This window comes from Sarcophilus harrisii, chromosome 4 (genome assembly GCF_902635505.1).
Source record: "Sarcophilus harrisii chromosome 4, mSarHar1.11, whole genome shotgun sequence".
NCBI lineage: Eukaryota > Metazoa > Chordata > Mammalia > Dasyuromorphia > Dasyuridae > Sarcophilus > Sarcophilus harrisii.
In genome coordinates this window covers 425,886,114-425,913,785 of record NC_045429.1, presented here as the reverse complement: position 1 = coordinate 425,913,785, position 27,672 = coordinate 425,886,114, and the positions used below count along the sequence as shown (strand labels likewise).

The 27,672-nt window shown below is 38.0% G+C and overlaps 1 protein-coding gene across 2 annotated transcripts; it reads left to right on the top strand.

The window, feature by feature from the left end:
- Positions 1-23,034: 23,034 nt before the first annotated feature.
- On the top strand, positions 23,035-27,092 carry MCL1 (MCL1 apoptosis regulator, BCL2 family member). Of its 2 annotated transcripts, XM_003769958.4 has the most exons (3): positions 23,098-23,957; positions 24,361-24,608; positions 24,840-27,092. In XM_003769958.4, exons 1-3 carry the CDS (start codon positions 23,225-23,227, stop codon positions 24,954-24,956), a joined length of 1,098 nt encoding a protein of 365 aa, XP_003770006.2. In that variant the 5' UTR covers positions 23,098-23,224; the 3' UTR covers positions 24,957-27,092. The 2 variants fall into 2 exon arrangements, with proteins under 2 accessions (XP_031823337.1, XP_003770006.2); XM_031967477.1 differs by lacking the exon at positions 24,361-24,608 and having other exon boundaries at positions 23,035-23,957; positions 24,840-24,964.
- The last annotated feature ends 580 nt before the right edge of the window (positions 27,093-27,672 follow it).

The window sequence follows — 27,672 nt, the reverse complement described above, 5'->3', positions numbered from 1 at the left end:
TTGCTGGTCTCATGCCTATGTCTGGATTTTAATAAAAAATTCATATAGAAGAGGAATTGGGCTTGTGGATATATGTTCTCTTATTCTATTTTTTATAATAATGCCTAAGTTTTCTCCACCACCCCCTTTGGTATATCTTCCTCCTTCAAATACCTATAAAATTGATCTTTGAGGGAACACATAATCTCGAAAAAGCTGCCTCTTTATATGTACTTGGGCTAATCTGACTGCTTTTCCCATCTTTGTTTTTTCAGTGCTATTCTGACCTATCTGAGACTTTGATGTTAGTGTCTAAGTCTGGAACTTTCACTGTCTTGGAGAAAAGAGTTTGTTAAATTTGTGTATCTTTCCTGTCCTTTTTCCCTTTGTCTCCCTTCTACCTTCATCTTTAAATTGCCTTCAAGTTGGTTTTGTTTAGTCAGTAGTCTTGCCAAGCTTTCTTTGAAATGGCATTATAGTCTATTGATTGTTTTTTTGAGGAAATACTGCTCCAAATTTTCCACCATTCTTTGGTATGAATTTACAAATTAATTTATATTTAAAACCTGCATTGCCCTTTACTGCCACATCTTTTCACTTAACAATTGAGCCAACTTTTTATTGAGAGATGAATTCTATAGTTTCATTTGGTCTCCTTGTTAGGGTAATTGACTAATATGGGTTAAATTATTTTGATGTATTGATGTCCTTTCAAATCTCATTTTTAAAATATAAATAACTTGTTGAAACAGATTAGTTTAGTGTTGTTTTAATTGAATACCACATTCTTTTCTAATTTTTTTTTTTAGCTTTGTATTAATCTTGTTCCTTGGTCTAATATATTGGTGGTCTTACTAATATAATTGATACGTGATAAACTCATATCAATAACAAGTCATTTCCTTGTTAAAATATAACCAGTGTTTCATATTGTTTTATATTGTTAAGTGCATCATTTTCTTGGAAGCGGTCATAGCATGTAAGCAATCTTTGGCCTGCCTCATTCCTTATTCTTTATCCATATTTTCTAAGATTTTTTGCCATTCTCACCAATTGCCCTTGCATATTGAAGTATATGCTGACTTAATTTGGAGGTCTTTCTAGACTCTCTCTACATTTTTATTCTCTGCCACAAGTGCTGATACATGTTTCAACAAAATAGAAGCTCCTTAAGTGCTAGATTTGGGTTTTTTTTTTTTTTTTTTTTTTTGTCTTTGTATCACCTGGGCCTTTGCACAATGCTTACACAGAATAGGCATCTAAATACCTATTGAATGACAAGTCCCTGGACCTGTGATTTCAGTGGTTTTGGGAATTTCTGGATTAGGAAATTTTTTTTAACACCTTTAACTTACAGCCTTGGAAAGTCACTGAGGGCCTAAACATATCAATGACTTCAGCCACAGCGACACAGTATATAAATGGCAGAGGTGGAGCATGAACCCAGCTTCTTGACTCAAAAGCCAGCTCACTCCCATGTTGCCTCTCTGCATCATTGAATAATTGAGTTATTTTTACAATGATCTTTTTCAAATATTTACTGTGTGCACTGCAAACATGAAATGACAAAATGTTTCTTGTGAGCCTGAAGCCCATGTTAAAAAAAAAAAATTCTCTAGACTCTTATTAGCCTTCTAAGAACTTATGAGCTCTTTCTCCTAGTTAGCTGCAACTTCTGTTTTCTAGTTTCATTTATTGCAAGAATATCAAGATGTGAGGCAGCTAGATGGGATAGTGGATAGAGCGCCAGCCCAGAAGTCAGGAGGACCTGAGTTCAAATGTGATCTCAGACACTTAACACTTCCTGTCTGTGTGACCCTGGGCAAGTCACTTAAACGCCATTGTTGTCTCAAAAAAATAATAATATCAAGATGCCATATAACCATATAACTGTTCAAATAGGTGGTTTACTTGGTTATTGGTTGAGGATCTCATATTTAGAGTAACAACAGTTAATATTTGTGGAGAAGTTTTATAAAAACCTGTAATCCCATTGCTCCACTTCTGCCTCACTGCTACTTCCAGGGCAGATGTTTTCCCATCTGTAGAAGAAGGGAACAATGACTCTAAGGTTCATTCTAACTTTAAAATCCACAATGCCTTAAATAAATGAGTGCTACACAATGCCAAAGGCACTTTTGTATTTTTCTTAGTTTTATACATTGCCATGACCAAATTTTTCATCACTACGTTGTCAGCTTAGGATTGTTAAGGACCATGCCTAGGTGAAGGAGCAGGTCAATTCTCTGAGAGTCTCCATAGCTGTGGATGATGGCGTCTGAAGGAGTTGCAGGGCAACCTTTGCTGACTCAGGTGTTGCGGACTGGGAATGAAATAAATTAGAGGCAGAGGGAAGAGGAGAGAGGTCAGTAACTGACTCTCAGTCTCCTTGTATCATCATCACCCTCTCACATGAAGAGATCCATTCTACAGGTGTGATGTAGACCTCCAGCAGCCCTTGCAGGTGGCTCCCCTCTCACAACATAGGGCTTCTGAACCTCTCCACAATGAGCTAGGCTGGTCCTTGGAAAGAAAACAGTCTCTTGACTGAACCACATTCCCAGTCTTTTCTTCATGATAGAACCTCGTTATTGTTTTTTCAGTTGTTTCAGTCGTGTTTCAGTCTTTGTGACCCTATTTGGGATTTTCTTGACAAATACTGGAGAAAGGTTTGCCATTTCCTTCTCCAGCTCATTTGACAGAGAAGGAAACTGAGGCAAACAGGAGTGACTTGCCCAGGGTCACACAGTAATGAGTGTCTGAAGCTGGATTTGAATTCAGAAAATGTCTTCCTGAGGCCAGGCCTGGGGCACTACCCACTGCACCACCTACCCTTTCTTAACATAGCCTGTAAGAACCCAGGATCCTCTACATACCAGAATAAGGCATCAATGACTCTATGGACTTTTCATGATTTCCATAGAACTTTATAATTTACAAAATATTTTCTTATTAATCTCATTTGATCATCATTTTGTGAAATAGGCAGGGCTAGTAAATATTACTCCCATTTTATTGTTGAAGAAACTAAGATTCAAAGGGACTTCTTTGACAGGGGGTACTGAAGCAGGATATCCATACTAGAGAAGAACATCCCACAGTCATCCCATCATATTCTTGTAAACTAAATTGAAAGATGCATGTAGATGAAAGGTCTGTTGGATGAACCTACAGCCTGTTGACCCAAAATGTTTTGACTAATGAATTGTAGTAAGCAGGGAAGGCGGTCTTTCATTGAAGGCATCAGGAGTTGTGCCCTTGACCCTGTTCTTTTCAACATTTTTATTTATGGTTTGAAAAGTATGGATAGCCTGCTTATCAGATTTGCAGATGTCAGAAAACTAAAATGACAGCTGATGAATTAAAACTCTAGCCTTGAATCATACCTTATAAGTACTTCCTCTTGACATAGTCTACACTATCATTTCAAAGGGGACTGTTCTTTGTTTTCAGAACATGACCTAACCTTTCTTGGGAATGAATTCTCTCATCAGATAAATTGAAAAAAGGAGACTTCCTGAAAAATATTATAGAATCACAAGACTTGGGAGCTGGAAGGGGCCTTAAAGGTCATATAGTTGAACTCTTTCAGTTTTAAAATGAGGAAACTGAGGTTCAAAGAGTTTAAATGTGCTATCCCAAAAACATAAAACTAGTAAATAACAGGATTAGAAAAAAGTTTTCCCCATTGCCCTGGAAAATATTTAATGTAAAGCCCAACTTAATCTTCAGATTTATAAAAGAATTTTTATCCTTCACAGTGGGTTATGTCCAGTCTGGCTGCCCAAAGTGTAGCCTTGATTATATCATTTAACTATACCAGGAAGGTTCAAATTAATATTTGTTGACTGACACTCATATTGTAATTTATTATATTAGGGAGTTGCAATAGAACATTAGAGTCATTTTGCCTCTACTGTTTAATATTTCTATGACCTTGACTTCTTTTTTATTTAGCTGTAAAAGTTAAAATGATACTCTAACTTCTATTCAACTATGTATAAGAAAGTATTTCATTCAGACAAGATTAGAAGGGAAGCAATAAACTGGGAAAATATTTTTACAGTCAAAGGTTCTGATAAAGGCCTCATTTCCAAAATATATAGAGAATTAACTCTAATTTATAAAATCAAGCCATTCTCCAATTGAAAAATGGTCAAAGGATATGAACAGACAATTCTCAGATGAAGAAATTGAAACTATTTCTAGTCATATGAAAAGATGCTCCAAGTCATTATTAATCAGAGAAATGCAAATTAAGACAACTCTAAGATACCACTACACACCTGTCAGATTGGCTAAGATGACAGAAAAATAATGATGATTGTTGGAGGGGATGCGGGAAAACTGGGACATTGATGCATTGTTGGTGGAGTTGTGAACGAATCCAACCATTTTGGAGAGTAGTTTGGAACTATGCTCAAAAAGTTATCAAACTGTGCATACCCTTTGATCCAGCAGTGTTACTACTGGGATTATATCCCAAAGAGATTATAAAGAAGGGAAAGGGACCTGTATGTGCACGAATGTTTATGGCAGCCCTTTTTGTAGTGGCTAGAAACTGGAAACTGAATGGATGTCCATCAGTTGGAGAATGGCTGAATAAATTGTGGTATATGAATATTATGGAATATTACTGTTCTGTAAGAAATGACCAACAGGATAATTTCAGAAAGGCCTGGAGAGACTTACATGAACTGATGCTGAGTGAAATGAGCAGGACCAGGAGATCATTATATACTTCAACAATAATACTATATGATGACCAGTTCTGATGGATTAGGCCATCCTCAGCAATGAGATCAACCAAATCATTTCTAATGGAGCAGTAATGAACTGAACTAGCTATGCCCAGAAAAAGAATTCTGTGAGATGTCTAAAAACCATTACATTGAACTCCCAATCCCTATATTTATGCACACCTGCATTTTTGATTTCCTTCACAAGCTAATTGTACAATATTTCAGAGTCTGATTCTTTTTCTACAGCAAAATAACATTTTGGTCAGGTATACTTATTGTGTATCTAATTTATATTTTAATATATTTAACATCTACTGGTCATCCTGCCATCTAGGGGAGGGGGTGAGGGGGGGTAAGAGGCGAAAAATTGGAACAAGAGGTTTGGCAATTATTAATGCTGTAAAGTTACCCATGTATATATCCTGTAAATAAAAGGCTATTAAATAAAATAAAAAAAATAAAATAAAAAAAAGAAAGTATTTCATTTATGTTAAACTCAGAATTTTTCAAAGAAAATTTTATTAAAGCTTTTTATTTACAAAATATATGCATGGGTAATTTTTCAACATTTACCCTTGCAAAACTTTCTGTTTCAAATTTTTCCCTCCTTCCCCCTCTCCTCTCCCCTAGATGTCAGGTAGTCCAATACATTAAATATGTTAAAATATATGTTAAATCCAATATATGTATACATATTTATACCATTCTTGTTGCACAAGAAAAATCAGATCAAGAAGGAAGGAAAAAAACTATGAAAGAAAACAAAATGCAAGCAAACTACTACAGAGAGAGTGAGAATGCTATGTAGTGGTCCACACTCAGCTCCCACAGTCCTCTCTCTGGGTCTAGATGGCTCTCTTCATCACTACACCAGTGGCACTGGTTTGAATCATCTCAATGATGAAGAGAGTCACATCCATCAGAATTGATCATCATATAGTCTTGTTGCCGTGTACAATGATCTCCTGGTTCTGCTCATTTCACTTTGCATCAGTTCATGTAAGTCTTTCCAGGCCTTTCTGATATCATCCTGTGTGGTTCAGACAGCATTTAATAAAAAAAGCTGGAGAGATATCTAGAAGCAAAGCAGTTTATTATACGTTCTCTCCAGAATCGGGCATCCCACTCATCAAGCAAACAATTGAAGGGAGGAGGCACCCTAGGGGGCAAGGTCAACGCTTTTATCCCTAACGCAAATACCCCCTCCCACCACTGACCCTCATCCTTATTGGCTGAGGATCTTACATTCTATTGAACTTGACCAATAAGTACATAGTTGCCCATATTTGACTGAAATAGAGAGGATAACAAGTGGACATAAGTATGCCCTCAGGAGGATAGCAGGGAGGGGGCTTAAGTATGCCCTTGACTTAATGCTTAAAGTCCTTCAGCCACTCAAACTTTGAAATAGAGGAAGCCTTACTCGATTTTCACAACTGTCTTGAAAGATCTCACCTCACCTCATTCAATCTTGCTGGTCATTTCTTACAGAACAATAATATTCTGTAACATTGATATACCAGAATTTATTCAGCCATTCTCCAATTGATGAGCATCCACTCAGTTTCCTGTTTCTGGCCACTACAAACATTTTTGCACATCTCTCCTTTAGGATCTCTTTGGGATATAAGTCCAATAGAAACACTGGTAGATTAAAAGACATGCACAGTTTGATAACTTTTTGAGCATAGTTACAAATTGCTCTTCAGAATGTAAACTCAGAATTTTTAAAAAATGTTTTTAAAGATGATGTGTATCAAGCACTTTGTAACTGTAAAGCATAGTAAGTAAGGTAGATTGCTGGTGCTGAATTAAAAAGTCATAGAAATGTTCACCAACCATTTCCAGCTGAACATATTTTCTTTAGTTAAAAATGAAAACTACTTTATATAGGAAGGTGCTGAATTGAGGAAGGAAGGTACCAGGTACCAGAAAATAGAATATATTAGGAGTGGGTATAAAAAGAAGAAAATCAATCACCTCTCCTTATTGCTCACTTTCCCAACTATTCCTACTTTGGTTCATGCAAATTTTTACTCATTCCGAAAAATTTACTGAACACCTGCAGTATGTATTTGAGGCACTGTGTGCTCTTTTTCGGTAGCCATAAAGAATGAGACTATGCTTAATGTCATTATTTAGTTTGCAATGTTTTCCAACACTGTCTCCCCTCAAGTTTTACCAGCCCTTTCTAGGTGGTACAGAGGATGCTTAACATTTTCAGTGTCCCATCCTTCCTGGATAAGCATTTACATACCTACAAGGCAATCACATCTAATTCTCCTAGCCACTGGCTAACTAGGATGTTGCTAATTCTTAAAAGACTTTAGGGAGTGAGAGATCATAACTGGCCCTGGAAACTGAATTAGAGTCAATAAGTATTGGCAGGCCTGTTCTGAGAGATTTATAATTTCTGTTTTATGATAATGTCTAAGCAGAAAATGTGACTCCATTATGTGGAGGGGTAGGTGTCAAGGAGTATAGAATGTAGTCATTATAAATAGATTGGAAACAGGGCAATTTTGTTACTGTCTTGTTAAATTTAATATATACATTTAAAAAGCAAAATGTATGTAAGATAAATTTACAGTTCTATAGATAATTTTTTCAATAATGGACTGTTTTTGTTAAGTTCATAATTTTTTTTCCCTGTGAAATTTATTTTCACATTTCTGAAAAAGTATCAATGAAAAATAAAGTGTCTTGCTATGGGTTCGTATTTAACCAAACAATAAGGAATAGTGATGAGGATAATTTTAAAATTCTAGTTAATATTAGCAGTAATGAAACACTAGATACAAACGTTTACCCCTCTTTTCTACATGGTAAAAATAATCTGAGATTATAAATGAGGTAAAAGGACAAATAAATTTGAACCCTAGAATTTTGACATTCAAAAATGAAATGTCAGTGTGAGAAAACAGTTTATAAAATTGAAAATAAGCGGTTAAAAGAAGTAATTCAGTTTATCACAAAGCTTGATGCAATACAGCATGGATGTATTACAAGCTTAATGCAGTACAAGTATTGATGTACAACAGGAATTCTAATCAGCCTATCTGCCTTCATTATCAGTAACACTAATCTCTCCATCCTGTCTTCTTGTTACACAGAGATGAGCAGACCTCTTGAGTTGGTCTTGAATAGATTATCTTCACACAAATTTGGGGCCTGCTCTGTCCTATAGACTCCACCTGGCTCTTCCTCTATCTCTCCCTGGCCTCTCCCTAACTCCTCCCACATTTCTTCCCTTACTCCCCAGACTTTGCCCTTGTTTTTCCTCTCCCTAAGACTTTAAAAGTCTCCCCAATCCACAAGAATGTTGCTTAATCATCTATGATTCTGCCTTGCTTAGTCACATTTAGTTGAATCCATGAGCTGTTTCACATAATAAAAGGCTGATAAAATTTCTTCATGTGATTTCTTCATGTCTGGAATCATTCTCCTAAGATTCATAACTGCCTTCCCATTCTATTACTCTCTAACAGTCTAAAACCATGCTCTTCCAATCTACTTCGTTTGGTGCCAGAATCCTATACATGGCCTTATTTATCTCCAGCACAAAGGAAATGTAAAAGTTACCCCAGTTTTTTGTGTCCTTCTCAACGTAGAGAAAACCCCACTATTTTGTGAGGCACTTGTGAATCTCAATTAATACACTGGACTGCTATTGACTGGACTTATGAGGAAATATGCTACATTGTGTCCTTTTCCAATGACGTTACTTGTGCCCATGAGAGATGCTTATGAAAAATATCATATTCAGATAGTACCAAAACCACAGAAATCAATATGAAGATCTAAGACTCTTGAAAATGAAAAAAAAAAAAAATTCTCTTTCTACAGGGCCTTTCAAAATTAACATGTAAAGGGGACCCAACTTTATGGTAACATATAATAGACAGTACATTCTAGATAGATATGACTGTCTTTATACACTCAGATGTCTTTAAGTTCCAAGGGATCCTGAGTCTTGTGAGCTTACCATCAAAGTATCTTCTTCCTTGAAGCTGGGCAACAGCTGGAAATTTATATAAAAAGTATCTCTCTCACTTCTCACTCCCATTTCCTTGATACTGCTAATAATGTATACAGATTTTTTCCTTCAAATTATTTCACATAAATCCTGAAAAAGGAGATGTTCTAAGAATTTAACAATTTCTAAGTTAAACTTTGCTCATATATGAAAAATTCTAACATATTTAACCTTCCTATCTTTAAACAGTGGTCCAAAACCTAAAATCCTATTCTCCCATTTTAAAATATTGTCCCCAAGCAATTTTCAGTCTAGATGATGAAAAAATGCTTTTGGGAGAAAAAAGCAATTTAATCAATTAATCACTCTCTTTGGGAGGTGATGGAGTAGTGACCACATTATTCTGGCCACTACTAATTGAACCAGTGGAGCTACTGATGAAATATGGCATTATATGTCTAACACTTCCATATCTTTGAAAAACTTTAGCTTAAACTTGCTTCCAGGACAAATTTTATTATGCAATAACACTTTCAACTTGGATAGCTTACTTTGTGCTGTCTTTGGAATATACCTTTTCTCTTACTACTTCCTGCCTCAACTGATTAACCTTTCTCCAAGACCAGGTCACTTTCATTCGATTTAGAGTCTTCCATAACTTGGCTTCCATTTTCAGATTTGGCTCCTTTCTTACTTTCCACCGACATCTCAGAAAACAGTCCTTCCTTTGCTTTACTTTATGCATTTCCTGGGAATTAATTTTTTCTTTGGCAGAGTCACTTCCCTGTGACTTGAGATTCTCCTTGTTGCAGTTTCCAAACTCCAGTTTCACCTTGTTTCCATTTCTTACTTGTTCACCCTGGCCATAGTATTTAGCTGAAATCCCTCTTTGTTACTCTTGAACACTTCCTAAAGATGTATTTTCTGAATAACCTGTAATCTTTGACAACACTTAAGCAGCAGACACCCTTAATGATGGTACACTAGGATTTATTAACATTGACCAGGAAAGTCCATAATTAAAAAGAAAAAAAAAAGGTGGGAGATTTGGAGCCTTAGATGATAATGTTTGCTGGAAGAGTTGCAAACAAAGCTTGGGAGGAAGAATAGTGAGTTCAGTTCATAAGGGGAGAAAGGGATAATTTGATTAAGTTTGGGTTAGAATACACTGTTAAGGGAATTTAATCCAAAAGATATAGTAAAGCTAAGGTCTAAGGTTCAGTTAGTTAGAAGGGGAAAAGTTTTGACTTGAAGCTGGAAGTTGGATCTAGAACCTGGACAAAACTGGACATGTCAGACCAACTTTAACATAGTTAACCTGAGTCTGGGTGGGTAAAGTAGGGTAAATTAATAGTCAATAACCTCTAGTGACTAGTAGGCACTAGGTTTGGAGCTACAGGAACACCCAAATACCTGGAAAAGAAAACAGTTTTTAAAAAACGGTTAGTGCTAATTGACATTAATTAGTGCTTCTCCATATCTGTAACATATCTATTCTATGTATAATCTGTAATCAAAAATTACCTTGCATTGTAAAAAGTTTGTGTGTTTGTACTGACTATGGATAACTGCACTAAAATGGATACTGAAGGGGTGAAGAAAAAGTTCTTTAGTGAGGAGGACACCTCTCCAGACCTTTTCCCGGGGAATGGCAGTAAGAAAAAATCATCATCAACAACTAACTAGCACTGAATAAATATCTTTCTTCAAGAGCATTTCAGGATACAAATAAAGACAAAATTTTATTGGTGCCTTTGAGAAGTATTCATTGCAGAGGCTCAGAGACCCCACGCACTAAATGACACAAATCCCTGACCAAAGTAGTCATCCGTCCTTTGCTGGAAGACTTTTAGTGAGGAGACATCCACTACTTCCCCAGATAGGCCATTCCCTTTTGGGGAAGTTCTCTTTGTCAGTATTTTCTTTCTTATCAGTGTAAATCTTCCTCTTTACAACTACCACTCAAAGGTTCCTAGTCCAGCCCCCTGGGGCCTAACAGAATAAGGCTAATCTCCTTCCCCAGCAATCTAGTGTATAAAATTTATATATACAAATAGACAACTCCAATAATGTTTTATATGCCTCATTGTCAAGTTGGCCCTGAATTTTCTTAAAAGCTCCATCAGTGGAACTCAATCATTAGCAGATTCCCATTAGCATGGGAAAGTTTTCCCATATGGCTCTGGTGACATGTGACCTTTCCATGAAGCAGCCTAGCAAGGTCTAGAGAGGTTCATCTTACAAGAATGGGCCACCGGGGAGGAATTTCTTCCACCAAAGCAACTCTTTGTATATTGTCTAACAAAGTTATATGAAGAACTGGAACTTCCAATATCAATCATAAATAATTGAAATATTTGTGTATTTGTTATATCCCTCTCTTAGATTCTGTATTGACTCCTTTAAAGCAGGAATCATGTTTCTACATACAATAGATGTTTAATATTGTTACGTTATTTCAATTGAATCTGACTCTTTATGACTCTACTTGGGGCTTTCTAGGCAAAGATACTGGAGTAGTTTGTCATTTCCCTCTTCAGCTCCTTTGACAGATGAGGGAACTGAGGCAAGCAGGGTTAAGTGACTAGCCAGGGTCACACAGCTAGGACATGTCTGGGGTCACACTTGAACTCAGGAACATGAATCTCCTTGACTTCAGGCCTGACACTAGCCACTGAGCTACCTAACTGCCTAGATGTTTCATACATGGTTTTGAATTTTTTGAATTGAGTAATGATACAAAATAGTATATGCCAAGTGCTAAATGACTTCATATAGGAGATAAGAATAGAACTAGGCTTTTAAAAATGGAAGAGCGTGAATGAGCAGGGGGACAGGAAATTCTAAGCAGAAAAAATGGACTTAAATGCTAAGGTGAGTCAGAATGGATCCAGCAGTTTTGGTGCAAAATATTTTGGCTGGAACAGAAAGTGTTTGCTGTTCAAACAAGTTGTGGAGAAGAACCTAGCTAGGGATTCTCATGGAAGGTTTTTTGGGGAGTGGGAAAGGAAAACACTGTCCTGAGCCTCTAGTTACCCTAAGTTCTTTCTTTTATCATGCTACCTAAATATTTTAGCATCAAAACTCATAACTGTAGTAAACCTAGAAAACTAGTGAAAAAACAAAGCAAAACAGAGTACCAAAAATTGGGGAGATAAATTCTGGATCTCTTAGGATATGCTGGTGAATAAAGGAAAACCAATTCCAGTTTTTTTTAGAGCTGGTGGTTGGCAAGACTAGTAAGGGTTACTGTGTTTAGGAGAAGGGGGACTTAAGAATGCTTAGTCAGCAGACTGGAGGTGGAAGTCTCAGATGGGTCTAAAGTTTTTCCTCTTTTCTGTTTATGGAGGATATGAAGTAAGTTCTCAGAAATAACAGCATATTTCAAAACTGATATGGCATCAGACGCTATGGGAGCTGAAATATTTCTGAGGCTTATCAATGGCTTTCTCTGGCAACCTACCTAGGTTTTTACCAACTTTTATTAACTCTTAAGAGGAGCATCAGGAATGGTGGATGAAACTTGATGATGCTCCAGAAATTCAGTTATGACATCTCAGGCTAGATCTTTTTTTTTTTTTTTTTTTTTTTAATTTTTTATTTATTTATTTATTTATTTTATTTAATAGCCTTTTATTTACAGGATATATGCATGGGTAACTTTACAGCATTAACAATTGCCAAACCTCTTGTTCCAATTTTTCACCTCTTACCCCCCACCCTCCCCCAGATGGCAGGATGACCAGTAGATGTTAAATATATTAAAATATAAATTAGATACACAATAAGTATACATGACCAAAACGTTATTTTGCTGTACAAAAAGAATCAGACTCTGAAATATTGTACAATTAGCTTGTGAAGGAAATCAAAAATGCAGGTGGGCATAAATATAGGGATTGGGAATTCAATGTAATGGTTTTTAGTCATCTCCCAGAGTTCTTTTTCTGGGCATAGCTGGTTCAGTTCATTACTGCTCCATTAGAAATGATTTGGTTGATCTCGTTGCTGAGGATGGCCTGGTCCATCAGAACTGGTCATCATATAGTATTATTGTTGAAGTATATAATGATCTCCTGGTCTTGCTCATTTCACTCAGCATCAGTTCGTGTAAGTCTCTCCAGGCCTTTCTGAAATCATCCTGTTGGTCATTTCTTACAGAACAGTAATATTCCATAATATTCATATACCACAATTTATTCAGCCATTCTCCAACTGATGGACATCCATTCAGTTTCCAGTTTTTAGCCACTACAAAAAGGGCTGCCACAAACATTCGTGCACATACAGGTCCCTTTCCCTTCTTTATAATCTCTTTGGGATATAATCCCAGTAGTATCTCAGGCTAGATCTTAACAATTCTCATCAAAAACTGTAATGATGATAGTTAACACTTCTGTGGGCTTTAAGCCCACATTTTGTATGCTTATTATCTTATTATCCTTTTATAGCTAAGAAAAACGAAGGTCAAAGAAGCCAAGAGATTTGTTCATGCTCATATAACTAATGTCTTGGGCAGGGTTTTAACCAGGTTCTGCTTGATGCTAAGTCCCATACCCTTTCAAGGACTTTCCCTGGGGTCAGTCTTCCTTTTTCCTTTTTTCTGGGATTTCTCTCTCTTCCTCATGATGATAGACAAAACATAGTTTATCTAAGTCCTAGCCAGACTTTGGGCAGAATCAGCTTTCTGCTGCCCTCCCCTTCGTTATAGTTCATTAGTGACCCACATCAAAAGCTGTGCTTTTCTTCCCATTGATTTTTGTGAGGCTTCTCTTTGAGGTGAAAAATAAAAGTGGGTGCATAAATGCTCTGAAAGGCTTTTTTTTATGCTACTGAAATAGTGCTTTTTTCCTCAAGATAATGCAGTCTCTTCCAGTAGAGAGATGGTCCTTACAGATTCTTGCAGACTCCTGCTTCCTTGAACAGGCCTCTCTGCTCCATTCTCTCTTCTCTCACCTTTCCAGTAAACTAGTTCTTTCCTGGTTCTAGTAAGACTGCTGCTTTGGATGCTTTCTGGAATTATCCTTGTTCCCTCGATGACATTTTTACTTTTATTCCTTTGCAAATCTTCTGTGTTTTTCATCTGTGCATGCTATGTCCACTGTTTTACAGCACAGAGGCTGTTTCCTCTTTTACTACTGCTTCCTTCCTCTGTCCTTAACACGTCCTTCAGGGCTCTGCCCACAGACAAGTTGCTTAATTACTATGTCATAATGATGGACATCTTAGTATGAAGAAAAATTAGATCATAAAAATAACTACATTGGGTCAAGCCAGTGATCCATCCAGTCTAATAGTCTGTCTTTAATCATTTGATTCAATTAGACATTTTCTTATTAGCTAGTGTATGTAAGGCATGCAGAGAGATGCAAAGATCAATTACACAGTGCCTGCCTTGTGGGGAATAATCTATGAACAAAAATCACAGGGAGAAGCACAATGGCAGTGGGACTAGGGAGAACAATTTTGGGTCCAGTCCTGCCTCTGACACATTTTGACTATGTGACTTTTGGACAATTCAGCGTCCCAGTCTCCCCCACTCCAGGCAGGGTTAATTCACACTAGTGGAGGAAGGCTCCCCATGACATGAAAGAAAGAAAACAAAAAATCATCCACATGAATAGAATACTACCCAGCATGTGAGAAATACTCCTCGAGAGATATATTAGGCTTAATTGAAGGACTATTAGGCAGCATAGAGGAAAGGTTACTTCTCACTGGGGGAAAGAGTTGCTGTTTGAAAGTCTGCCTACAATAAGAGAAGGCCACAGTGAAATGGGAGCTGGCTTGGAAACTAGAAAGATTTATAGTTGTGTGATCCTGGACATGAAGCCTAACTTTGCAGTGCCTTAGGCAATATTCTAAAATCTCAAATAGATATGCATTGGTAGAAGGCATTTCCTCACTAGGAGTTCCTTACTATAATGAAATCACATCTCCATACTCCCCAGTGGAAGAGGGGGGGAGGAGGGAGAATTAATCATGTAAGTTAATACAAATTATCGTGTATATATTAAATTGCACCATATATGTTTATCTTATCTATTAAGCTACATGATTCTTCATCTCCCATAGTACTTAATAAATGTTTGTAGGGAGGGAAGGGGGATGGGGGGAAGAATGGGAATGGGAAAAGGAAGGTAAGGTTTGTCTTGTCATTTTTAGACTTTGATCTAGTTTTGTGCTATTTCTGACCTTTGCTTCAATGAGATGAGAGTCTGACTCACCATAGTCAGCCAGTTCCAAAATGACTCCCACGTGTTAACCAATGATTTCCTGTCGGTTAAGATATTATCCTTCCTAGAAAAATGAACTGATGATAGGCAGAAAGCTTCTGAATAGTAATAGATCTGTTTCTTTTTTGTTACTTAATCCTAACCAGTATTTTAGGACATATTTTTAACTCCTTTCCCATGGCTATCTTCATAATGAAATCACCAAGCATCAATGTATATATTGATGTGATTTGCAGAATCTTAAGTTCTTCATAGACTTTTTATACTTATTTCTACAACAGCTGTTCCTGTAAAAATACAGTTATCTTCTTATTATTCTTTATGCTTAGGCTTATCATGAAGAATGTGTCCCATGATGTTGCTGGTCAACTTTACCAGCACCTCTAGTTGCCCCTTCCAAAGACCATCCATCCATCCACCATCCTAAATTTAGCTGCAATTTCATATATATATATATGGATGGATTTCATTTATAATTAGAATGTCCACAAGTGTCTAGAATATAATTCTTTTCTCCAATATTATACTGTACTGGTCAATAGGCAACTTTTATGACTTCATCCTTCTACATAATTCTTCTTTGTTAATATATAGCAATCTACACCACCCACTATACATATCTCTCCTTTGCCCTAGCAGTGACTAAAATGGATTACTTGACCTTTAACTTACTTTTTTTTTTTTTTTTTGCTGAGGCAATTGGGGTTAAGTTACTTGCCCAGGGTCACACAATTATGAAGTATCAAGTGTTTGAGATCAGATTTGAATTCAGGTCCTCCTGACTTCAGGGAGGGCACTCTATCCACTGCACCATCTAACTGCCCCTCTTTATTTCTACTGTTATTCCATAAATCACCACCATACAACATTAAGATATGGAAGAATCAATTATGGAGCTACCTAAAGGATAATCTAAACAACTGGGGAAAATCACAAGCAATAATACTATCAAGAAAATTCAGTTATATTTTTTAAATTTTTATGTGAAAAATTTGAGAACTTGCTTTATAAAACTATGAGGAAACAGATTTTTGGAAAAAAATTTCTAAAACATACTCTTCTCTCCAGGAATTTGAATGATTGAAAAATACAGATGAAACAAGATCCAATTGTGTTTATTGATTACCACCTCCCCCCAAAACACTCAGTAAAGCAAAATGAGGCTTTAAAGGTATTCTTCCAACAAGGTTTCTTATGTTTATAATAAGATCTTCAAAGATTCTTAGAAGTACCACAGAAATAACTTTATTCAACAATCCTCCAATTATCAATGTCAAGTACTATATAAAATGGGAGGAGGGAAAGCATATGCTTACCTCTGTCATGGAGAATGATGGCCAGTGCAGAAGCTAAATGACAATGTTGAAGCTGGGGTTCTACAGATGCTCCTATTTACAGATGTTGCTCAGCTGATTACATAAAGCCCAGGAGCATTATTAGAGGGTTTCCACCCTTCCCATATTCCCCCATGAAAGGCAGAATGGCATTGTGGAAAGAAAAATGTTTTTAAACAGAGGATCTGAGTTGAAATCCAAGCTCTGCCACTAGAAATAATAAAAATTTACTAATTGAAAATTTAAGTTTTCCAAAGTACTTTACATATATCTATACACAAATATATACATACTTTACATATCTGTCTATACATACCTCCATATACATCTACATCTAAATATATCTCTTTACATATACCACTTACATTTGTGATCCAGGTAAATCACTTAATTTCTCTGGGTCTTCATTTCCTTATCTGTAAAATGAGTGATGTAGACTGGATGACATTGAGGGCCTTTTCCAGCTCTATAATCCTAAATTCATGACAATTATTAGTATGTTACTCTGAACAGGGAAATGAATAGAAGGACATAAAATGGAATAGATGGAAGAGCCATTCAGGAAGCGCCAGTATTTTCAATTAAGCTCTTCTCTCCATCTTTTCAGTACATACTCTTCTTGTGTAAGTATAGAGCTGAGAAATCTGGTATCCCAAAATCTTTAAAATATCAAAATTGCAACTGACCCAGAGAGCAATTAAGAGGTGCAAAGGGGTCATAATCAGCCTACGGTAGTATATCACCAAGAGACCTGCATGCAAAAGAGATCCAGAAATTGACTGAAAAATTAGGATAATGGCTGATTATGTATTGAGGGAGAGAGAGAGGAGGTTGATGGCTGTAGTGCTTCATTGGTTCCCACAGAATGTGAAAATGTTTGAGAAAGTCTTTTGACATGATGAACAGATCTTTGCTTCCACCAGAAGAGGACATGAACAAGAATCTGAAAAGATGACAAAGCATAGAAAAGAGAAGCTTGCATACCTGGAAAAGTATAACTGCATTCATAAGATAGAACTAAAATAGTGAAACATATCTTTCATAAATTAAGTTAAACCTTTTTTAAGGGCTTAAATTTTCATCTCCTATGTAATAAATTTCATCATTTAAATTGGAGTTGGTTGACTATTTAATAAGTGCTTATTTTGTCAGGAATTTTGCTAAACATTATATATAGGATACTGTGCCAAGTTCAGGGTATGCAAGGATCTTATAATCTAGTTATGGAAACTAGTAGGGGCTGTGAATACCTATCACAAATTCCAAGCCTTGACTAAACACTTAAGATTGAAAGGTAAACTGTCAGATGAGGGTCTAACAGCACTCTCTTAGTTCAGGATCTGTATTGGTGTGAAATGGTATTCATTCACAAGTCATTGAAATATATGGAAGTTTTTTTTTTTTTTTTTTTTTTGTTTTTTAACCCTAACAGATCAAGGATATCAATTTGTAACTCAAGCCACATAGGGGAGAAATATAAGTCAGAAGCACTAAATGGACCCTTGGAAATAGAAGTTTTCTTTACTATTTATGACCTCAATCACAAAGCCTTTTTATTTTTTGGTTCTATAAAGAAAACCTTTTAAATGTTTTGTGTTTTGTTAACATGAATACTTGCAGGAAATCTAAGGGTCTTTCCTGGAAAGCAAAATGAGCCAGATATCAAAGTTCCAGGCTTTCCTCAGATTAGGGCATAAACTGGGAGATTTTCAAAATAAGTCCGATGTTGAAGTTTCTAGGGTTTTCCTGAATGGAAAGTCTATCTGAATACAAAATCAATGGTAAAGAGTCTTCAACAATTTATAGTTTTGGAGTGTTGCTCTAGGTACTAAAAGATTAAATGGGGGTAGCTAGGTGGCACAACAGCCCTGAAGGAGAACCTGAGTTCAAATGTGACCTGACACTTAACACTTCCTATGCAATCCTGGGCAAGTCACTTAACCCCAATTACCTTAGCAAAAAAAAAAAAAAAAAAAAAAAAAAAAAAAAATTATCTTGATAGGCAGACCGGGGCTAGCTTTCTACTATTATTCTGTTTCTGCTTCTAGAATACTTAATATAAGAACACTATATTCTTAGTGTTGGGAAGGGTTGGGAAAAGAGTACAAAGTACAGACTGATAGATATGGTACACAGCAAACAACTCAACTTAAACTTAACTAAGAAACAACAGTGATAAGACTAAAGACTGATGTCAAAAAACAAATATTTTAGGCAGGAGAGCCTTCAGAAAATCAGGCCAAATCACTGAAGATAACTTCTTGTTTATGAAAAATGAAATAAGTGATTGGGATATGATCTTCATAAGAATTATGAATCATTGGAATCGTTGGAAAATAAGAATCATTGGAATATGATCTTCATTAATAATTTCACACCAAAATAACATATCCTATAAAGCTGAGTCTAATCAGTAATGGAAAAAAAAATGGGCTTTTATCAAAAGGGGGGAATTTGAGTTATTTCTTTAAAAGAAATCAGGGGCGAACATGGTATTTGACATGCAAACATATCAAACAAAAGAAACAGAAAAAAATAAGAGCAATTAACAAGTAAAAGTTTTTGTGCTTCTAGGGCTAAACATGCCCATCTTAAGAAATAAAAATTTCCACTGTCTGAGCAAGACAAGAGAGCACTAATGAGCAAAAGGATGGTAGGAAAGAGAGCAAAAAAGGTGAAGAATTTAAATCCAGAAGAGGAAATAAATATGTATTCCCTCATTAATGAATCTCTATGGTGGGATCGAGGTGAGAGATATTAGGGAAGCACTTTCTTGCCTAGAATTGGCTTGAAAAGGAGAATAAGCATTTTTTTTTTTTTATCTCTCCTAAATAAGATGGAGGATGAGATTTGGTAGAACAGAGAAAGAATAAGGGATTGAGGATAGGAACTAGAGGAATGAAGAGGGAATTTGATCATATCCATGGAGAATGCTCTAGGAACATCCCTGCAGGTTTTGCAAAGAGGATTTGTGTGTGTGTATGTTTCTTGCATCTGGTTTCATTGGGAAAGAATGATTCAGAGGTAGCCACATGTATGGGGGCTTGGGTTGTACAGACAGTGAACAAAAGGGCATGAAGTTGGAAAAGATGATCAATTATACAAAATACAGCATCTTCCACCAGGGCATATTGCCTTCCCTGTCAGGATTGATTATGTCTAGGGTTGAAGAATGTCAGAAAAAGACCCTTAAAAACAGAGAGATGAGGAAAGGTGTGGATGGTATCCAAAACTTGTAGTCTTAGTTTTGGAGGTTAGAGAAAACAGCAAGGCTTTTATCTTGCAGAAACCCTATGTAGTATGAAGACAAAGAAAGTAGTTCTAAGAACAAAGCACCTGAATGAGAAATTATATGCCTAACTGGTCTAGAAGGGAAAAGAAATAAGGGGGATGAATGAACTCTTCTGAGAATAGGAAGCTATAACTGAATATTACTAAAACTAAAACTCTTTTGCTTGGAGTAGGGAAGATTGCTTTGTTTTGTTTGTTTTTAATCTTATCTGGACTGAAAAGGGGAAAGATAACTGAAATTAACTCAAAAACTTTGGGCCACACAGGTTAATAAGATTGTTGGGAATGGAAGGAAAGAGAATGGGCAGAGAAACTCTATGGCAAAGTATTAAAAGCAGTCAGAGCAACTTTATCTGACTTAAGGGGAGGGGTAAGGGGAGGGTCAATATAAAAAAATGAGGATTAAAAACATAAATTTAACAGCTATTACCACTTCATATGTGAATGCATTAAATTCCCCACTAAGATGAAAGGGAATTGCAGGATGGAATCAGAAAATAAAGTCTTAACAATTTACTGTATCAAAAACACTTAAAGCAAATGATACAAAGACATTAACAATGAAAGGTCAGAATAAAAGTTATTATTCTTCAGGCAATTCCTAAAAGCATTAGTTGCCATCAAGATTTTAGAAAAAGGAAACAATAAAAATTGACAAAGTCAAGAGAGCCAAACTAGGAAACTTCATTAGCTTAAGGGCATCATAGTCGATGAAACAATATTATTCTTAAATATGCATCAAATTATATGACTCTTAAGTTAATAAAGAAAAACTTAATAAAAGTACAACATTGATAGTAACATGATATTTATAGGATACTTTAATAGTCTTCCATAGCCAAATACATTTAACTGAAAGATTTAAAAGGAAAACAGCTAAATAGAATTTGGAAAAACTGCCTATCTGAAATTATATTTTTATGGCAACTTCTGATATTAGAAAATTCTGACTGTGAATATATTATAAGCAATATATTTCCAACATCATATAGTACCTTTAAGAATTATGTTCCAGGGCACAAAGAAATAAATTTTAAGAAGCAAATACCCTTTACAAATCACAAAGCAATTAAAAACAACAAACAAACCCGATAATTGAAATACAGATATAAGGAAACTAAGTACTGATAGTCAGAATAATAAATGTCAGATGACAAATCATAGAAATAATAGATAACTATATTAAAGAAAATGAGTCAGCATATCAGACTTGATAGGATATTTTTGAAAACAAATTTGAAAAAGCAGATCATGAATTTAGTAATTTTTAATAACATAAAATCCAACAAACCCAAAAGAAAAAGCATTTAAATTACAGAATAAATATATAGACCAATTAACTAAGGACAAAACAAATGTGGGGATTTTTAGAATAATAAAATCAATTTTTTTTAAGGAGAAAGGAAAGATCAAAAAGAAAGTCACAATGAAGAGGAAGTCATGAGAGTTATCAATATTGCTATATAAAATGTTTTTTAAAACATAATTATCAATTTGACAAAAACATTAAATCAACTCATTTTACTTTTTAAAAAATAAGCTATAAACTAAGTCAAAGAAAAAAAAATTCTGGTCCATATCGATTTACAAATGAATTCCATCAAATAGTTAGGGAGTAATTAATACCTTTGCTACAAATATTGAGTATATTTGCGGTTTACAAATATGGTTAAATGACTTGCCCTGGGTCATATAACTAGTAATCGGAAGCTGTATTGAACTCAGTATCTTACTGGTTCCAGGCCCAACCCTCTATCTGCTGAACCACTTAGCAGCTTCTATCCACATAATATTATCTGACTATAAACAAATAAATACAGAATTTGTGGGAAGAGATAAGAAAGAAGAAAATGGGGTATTTTTGCAAGATAATGAGAAGGTAGGACTCACTGGAAAAATCCTTGATATTGGTAAAAACTGAAGGCAAGATGAGATGGAGAAAGTATCATAAAAACAACAAACATGAACTTGGACAAATTTCAAGAGATAGTGGAGGACAGAAAGACCTGGGGTGCTGTGCAGCATAGAGTCATGAAGAGTTGCATGGGACTGAACACCACAAGATAGTTTTTTTCATGTTGTCATCTCCCACTGGTCTGTAAACCCCTTAAAAGCAGGAAGTGTCTTTTGCCTTTTTTTTTTTTTTTTGTATTCCCAGTGTCCAGCATACAGTAGGTCCTTAATAAGCCTTTATGGACTGATGTACTATCCTATATGGAATTCTCTAATTTATGTTAATTGATTTTGCTGGCCTTTCTTCTAAATTTTTAAAACTTCTTTTTTATAGGGAATACTTAATAGAATGGAGAGAGAAGAGGAGAAGATAATAGGGAGAAATGTGAGCCAGAAAACATCAATAAAATATATCTTGGAAAGAAAATAAAACACTAGATAATCAGAAAAAACTAATTAGGTGATTAATAATTGCCATAAAACAGCAAAAGACAAAATACTCAAAATTATCTTTTCTATATGGCACTGACAAAAAAATTGAAAAAGAAATTCCATTTAAAATAATAAAATGCACAAAATATCTGAGAATTAACCTATAAACTTAAACCGGCACACTCGTGGTTTATATAAATGCAACTACAAAACAGTTTTCATATGAAGGACTAAATTTAGTACAAAGATTCGACCTTAATCCATGGCAATATAATAAAAATGATAATGCCTAAATTAATTTGTAGATTTGCTATTAAACCAAACTACTCAGAAACTGCTCTAAAGAACTAGGCAGAATAATAAAATTCATTTAGAAGAATAAAAAGGTCAAGAATTTCAAAGGAATAGAGGAAAAGTAGGAATGAAGGGGGGCTAGTGAATAGGCAGGATCTGAACTCGGATCCCGGGGCTCATCAAATAAATTAGATGTCGACTAAACTACTAAAAACCTGATCTGCTATTTGTTCCTTGCGTGGAGGCAAGGTCTGGATCGTCGAAATCTATCCCAGCCTAGCTGCAGCCAGAAAGCCTCGGTCAAAGCCATCTGGCTACTAAGTATTAATTTCTGTGAAGTATTTCACTAGTTGGTATCCAGGGAGTCCTAGCCCGTCTCCAGGCTCAGGATCCCAATCCCAATCCACGATAAATCCAAACCCCGGGCCTTCAAAACTGCCTTGGCAGTGGAAAGAGCAGAGGCCCCAGAGGGAAAAGCGGGATCACGTGCCGGGAGGGTAGCCTGGGTCAGACCCTTTTGCCGTCGGAAAACCCCCCTCAAATGTGCCCGAAAACAAAAGACAAGTCGGAACTTTAGGGGACAATCGATTACATAATCGGGGGTACGTGCGGACAGCCAAGTCCGCGGGTGTCCCAATAATGAATTCCCCAGGGGCCAAGGTGGGGCTGAGAAGCTCGAGACGTCTCTCGGGGGTGATCCAGAGGAACTGGGCCCGCCCCCGCCCCCGCCCCCGCCCCCGCCCCCGCCGGGTCCTGAGTGTCTGGCCTTCCCCGCAAACCGCAGGCGAAGGCTGGGGCTGCCGGGACTCCGCCTCCTCTCAGCGATCCTCCCTTCCTTCTTTTCCCTCCCGCCACACGCTGACGCACTTATGACGCCTGGGATATAACTGTGATCTGCAGACGCCGCTCCTACTCCTCACTTCCGCTTCCTTGGAGCCCGGAGCACCGCGTCTCCCGGCTTTCCCACCGCGGCGGCAGCTGGTGAAAATGTTAGGCCCTTTTAAGAAAAACGCCGTCATCGGCCTCAATCTGTATTGCGGGGGGGCCGGCTTGGGCGCCGGCAGCGGCGCCAGCGCTTCCCCGTCCGGCGGGCGCCTGCTGACTAATGGCAAAGGAACGGCGGTGGAGAGTTCGCCGCCGCGGCTGGACGGAGGGGAAGTGGGAGCGAGCACCACGACGACGGCAGCGGCGGCGGTAGGGTTAAGGGGCGGAAGCGGCGGCGCGAATCCCCCCGACCCCGTGGTGCCGGGCGTCCGGGGGGTCGCGCGGCCCGCGCCCATTGGCGCGGAGGCTCGCGACGTCACCGCCCCGCCGAGACCGTTCTTTTTCGCGCCGGGCGGCCGCTGCTCGCCCCCCGCCGAGGTGGCCGATGGAGCCGCGGACGCCATCCTATCCCCCGAGGACGAGCTGGACGGTTACGAGCCCGAGCTCCCCGGGAAGCGGCCCGCTCGCCTGGCCATGCTGCCCTTGGCCAGAGAGGGTGGGGACACATCGAGCAATGCCCGCGGCTCACTGCCCTCAACGCCGCCCCCGGCCGAGGAGGACGAGGACGAGGAGGAGGATGAGTTGTACGGGCAGTCCTTGGAGTTGATAACCCGATACCTCCGCGAGCAGGCGGTCGGCACCAAGGACACCAAGCCCCTACGCAGTGGGAAGGCACTGGAGACCCTGCGGCGCGTGGGAGACGGTGTCCAGAGGAACCACGAGACGGCTTTCCAAGGTGGGTGGTCTCGCTCGGTGGTCTTGCGTTCCCCGCCGGGGCCGAAGCCCCGTTCTGGGCATGCGCAGCCGCTTTGTGCTCGCAGACATGGCGACGCTGCTAGCTGGTGCCCGGGAGTGGGGGGCGGGGGGGGGGGTAACTTATCGCGGCCGTGGAAGGTTCTTGGAAGTGGGGGGGGGGGGGCTGTCAATCAGAGGAGCTTTATTAAGTGCCTATTATGTGTCGGGCACTGTGCCCAGCCCCGTGGAGACAAAAGGAGCCCAAAGCCAGCCCTGGCCCTCGGGGGCTTAAGGAGAGAAACTCGTCAATTAGTGGACACTTCAGAAGCGCCTACTACGTGCCGGGCACTGGGCAAAAGGAGGCAGCCCTGACTGCAGGCGGTGACCTTCTGCTTTTCTTTCAGGTATGCTTCGCAAACTGGATATCAAGAACGAAGAGGACATTAAGGCCGTGTCTCGCGTGGTAACTCATGTGTTCAGTGACGGGGTGACGAATTGGGGCAGAATTGTGACTCTCATTTCTTTCGGGGCCTTTGTGGCAAAGCACTTGAAGAGCATAAACCAGGAAAGTTGCATAGACCCGCTAGCAGAAAGCATAACAGATGTCCTGGTTAAATCGAAAAGGGACTGGCTGATGAAGCAGAAGGGCTGGGTAAGTCGGAAGCAAAGGGGCGGAGGACTAGAGGGGAGGGCCGGGCCGGGAAGGTAACAGCCCCTGGCAGTCTCAGGCACTCTCCCAATTTGTGCAGAATGTTGATTTCTTTGATCGGAGTCTAATTGATGAGGCTCGTTCACCCCACGGTCATCCTCTTGGAGAATCATGTTCCCAGCCAGTGGGAGTCCACTTCAAAATTTGTTTTTATTTTCCCTTTTTCTTTTCTAGGAGGGGTTTGTGGAATTCTTTCATGTAGAGGACCTAGAAGGTGGCATCAGAAATGTGCTGCTCGCCTTTGCCGGTGTTGCTGGAGTAGGAGCTGGTTTGGCATATCTAATAAGATAGCCTTGTAAGTGCAATAAATGACTTGTAACCAACTCCAGGCACCAAAACTGCACACTTCTGCTGTGAAATCAAGCTACCCAGGCTAGAACATCCAAGAGTCCTTCTAGAGCACTGAGTAATAGCAGGAAAAGGAAGCGATATCCTACCACTTTGTTTGGGTAGAAGCAAAAGGGGACTTAAATAAGAATAAATACTAGTGGAAAATGTGCCCTGCTTCAGAGAAGAACAGCCGTCTGAAAGAAGCAAAAATGGTCTGTCTCAGCAGTAGGCAGATCTTTGGGGAAGACCAGGAAGCAATTTAGTAGTAGAGTTGGGAGAACTTTCTTTTGAAAAGAATAACTGGTCAGTAGGCTTCCTTGTTGTAGAACTGTATTAGAAATTTTTCATTACTTTTACAGGATTAAAAAAAGCACTAATAATGCCGTGGGCTCAAGTTCTGCCTCCTATCACAGTGAAAGTGGTGTAGCTCAAGGTGGGACAAATTCCAAATGTATCCAGAGAGACCAGATCTCTTTTTTGGGGCGGGGGAGGATATGGTTTGAGTGATTTAAAGTTTATTAGGCTTGGTAATACTTAAAACATCCTTGAGTTAACAGTAATCAGTTGTAGCAACAAAAACTTTTTTTAAAGTTTTCCTCAAAAAAGAACAAAAAAAAAAACTTGTAAATGTGTTTATATCTGTAAAAATTGTATATATTTTTTACAGAAATTTATTTCTTTGAAATGTTATAAGGAGAGATTCTGTATTTAGGGTTTTTTCCATACCCTCTGAAATTTGTAATTTGGGCAAATAATTGGAACCTTTGTTTTCTCTATGTAACATTTCTGATCTTGTAGAATATTTTTGGTATTCAAAACCAACTTGTGATGTATTTAAAGACCACAGTTATGAATCAATTTTTAAAACTACCTTTGTGTTACTTTCCTTGTGGGATAGGGCTTATTAAAGGAACCTGGAATGTGGTGGGGGAGTTAAAAGTGTAGTACATGAAAAGATTGATTCGTGCAACTTCTTGAACAATTGAGCCAAAGTAATTTTTAGAACTTTCATTATTGGATTTTTTTTAAAGCAAATAATGGCTTTTGTGATCATGCCATCGTGCATGTCCATTCAGTTTTGAGTTCTCCAGGTTTTTGAGTCACTTCCATCTGACTCTTCATGTTATTAATACAACTTAGTTTATGGGGATGGTTTTTATTTTCCAGAACTTTTTCATGTTTTTCATCTTTTCTAAGTTTTTATAACAGAAATTGTATAGGACTTAATCCATTCACCTGAGGCAAACCTGACCTTTATTTGCTTAAATAAACTGCAAGTAAATGTAAAGAAAAATTAATCTAACCATGGTGCTATTATTAGGCTTGCTTGTCAAATGCAGGCTGAGACCTAGTGGGTCAAAAAAACAAACGTTTATATATTCACACTTTAGTATTTCAATGATTCCCAAACTGTGCCAAAGACACTCAACTTTGGCCTCTGTCTGAAAGCAGATTTGCTTTCCATTTTTCTACCAATTTACTCTTTTCAGACATTTACTTTTTTTGCTTCAGCCCTTCTATAAATAACTATGGGACCAATCCCTATTATTTCTGCTCCTTTCAGGAGATGCCCCTGTGTGACCTCAGATGGTCCCTGCAACCCAGCCCTTCTCCAGTAATGAACCTTCTTGTCTCCGAGTATTCAAAAGGTAGTGGACTGGGTGTCTTATGTGAGCAAGGTTGGCAATATCTGGTGCTGGTGCCCTTTTGGTTAGCTTTGCTAAAGGTGTTTTGATTGAAATATTTTTTCCCTCTCAAAGTCCCCTTGCTGTTGGGGCTTTTCATAGAAGGAAAAAAGGTCTTGCTGTGGTTTCTTGTACAAATGACCTTTTGGGTGGAGGGAAGAAGGATGTCTCTGAAAATAATTTAGGAGAATGACTGAACCATTTTGTCACCTTTCTGCTTTGTTTTCCACTAGGGGACCTAAACTTTTAAATGTGGTGTGATATAGAAATGTTTAACCTCAAAAAGCTACTTAACAGTTATTGGTCCCTCTGAAAATAACTCTTTGTGGTAGGAGCTGGCTTAATATGAAAACTGCTGTGTTTGAATTTAACTAGACCTTTAGTCTTTGGACTTTGTTATAGGTAAAATAAACATAAGTCGAGTTTGACTAAGAATGTAATAGGGAAGAATGGCCTTGCCTGCTCATCTCTTAAGCCATAAGGTCTAATTCTGGAGCTGTTTTTCACCTAGTTGTTTCTCATTCTTAATCATAATCCCAGTTATTTATATCATGCTTGTTGGAGGAACTAAAAGCACTTTATATAGTTTTTATAGCTTCAAAATCCATATAAAAGGGGCAGGTGGAGTGCATCAGAAAGATCTTGGCTCCTGGATCATCATAAAGGGATTCTATTGATGGAGTAAAACCTCAGATCTTAAAATTGTCTGTGGTGTGGGATGGGGGAAGTGTTAGGCTTTGGGGAGATAAATACCCCTGAGGAAGTGTAGGGAGAAGAAAAGAACCTGAATGCATTAAAGGGGTGGCTGCTATTACGTAGTTGAGGCCAGTTCTGGAATGAAAAGGGAAGGGGGCTGTTGAAAGGTGCTCAGAGGAATCTTCTGCTTCACTCAGGGAAAACTATTGAAATCCCTGGTCTAGGATTCCCTATAAATCCTGATATCTGGGGAGTGTATGCCCTGTCTTAGGTTAGGTATAATGTTCCTCTTGAAG

Excerpts from the sequence above, each read along its gene's own strand:
- MCL1 (XM_003769958.4), top strand. The coding sequence starts at position 23,225 with ATGTTAGGCCCTTTTAAGAAAAACGCCGTCATCGGCCTCAATCTGTAT. Across the intron at positions 23,958-24,360 it reads CCACGAGACGGCTTTCCAAG|GTATGCTTCGCAAACTGGAT; the intron begins GTGGGTGGTCTC and ends CTTTTCTTTCAG. Across the intron at positions 24,609-24,839 it reads TGATGAAGCAGAAGGGCTGG|GAGGGGTTTGTGGAATTCTT; the intron begins GTAAGTCGGAAG and ends TTTCTTTTCTAG.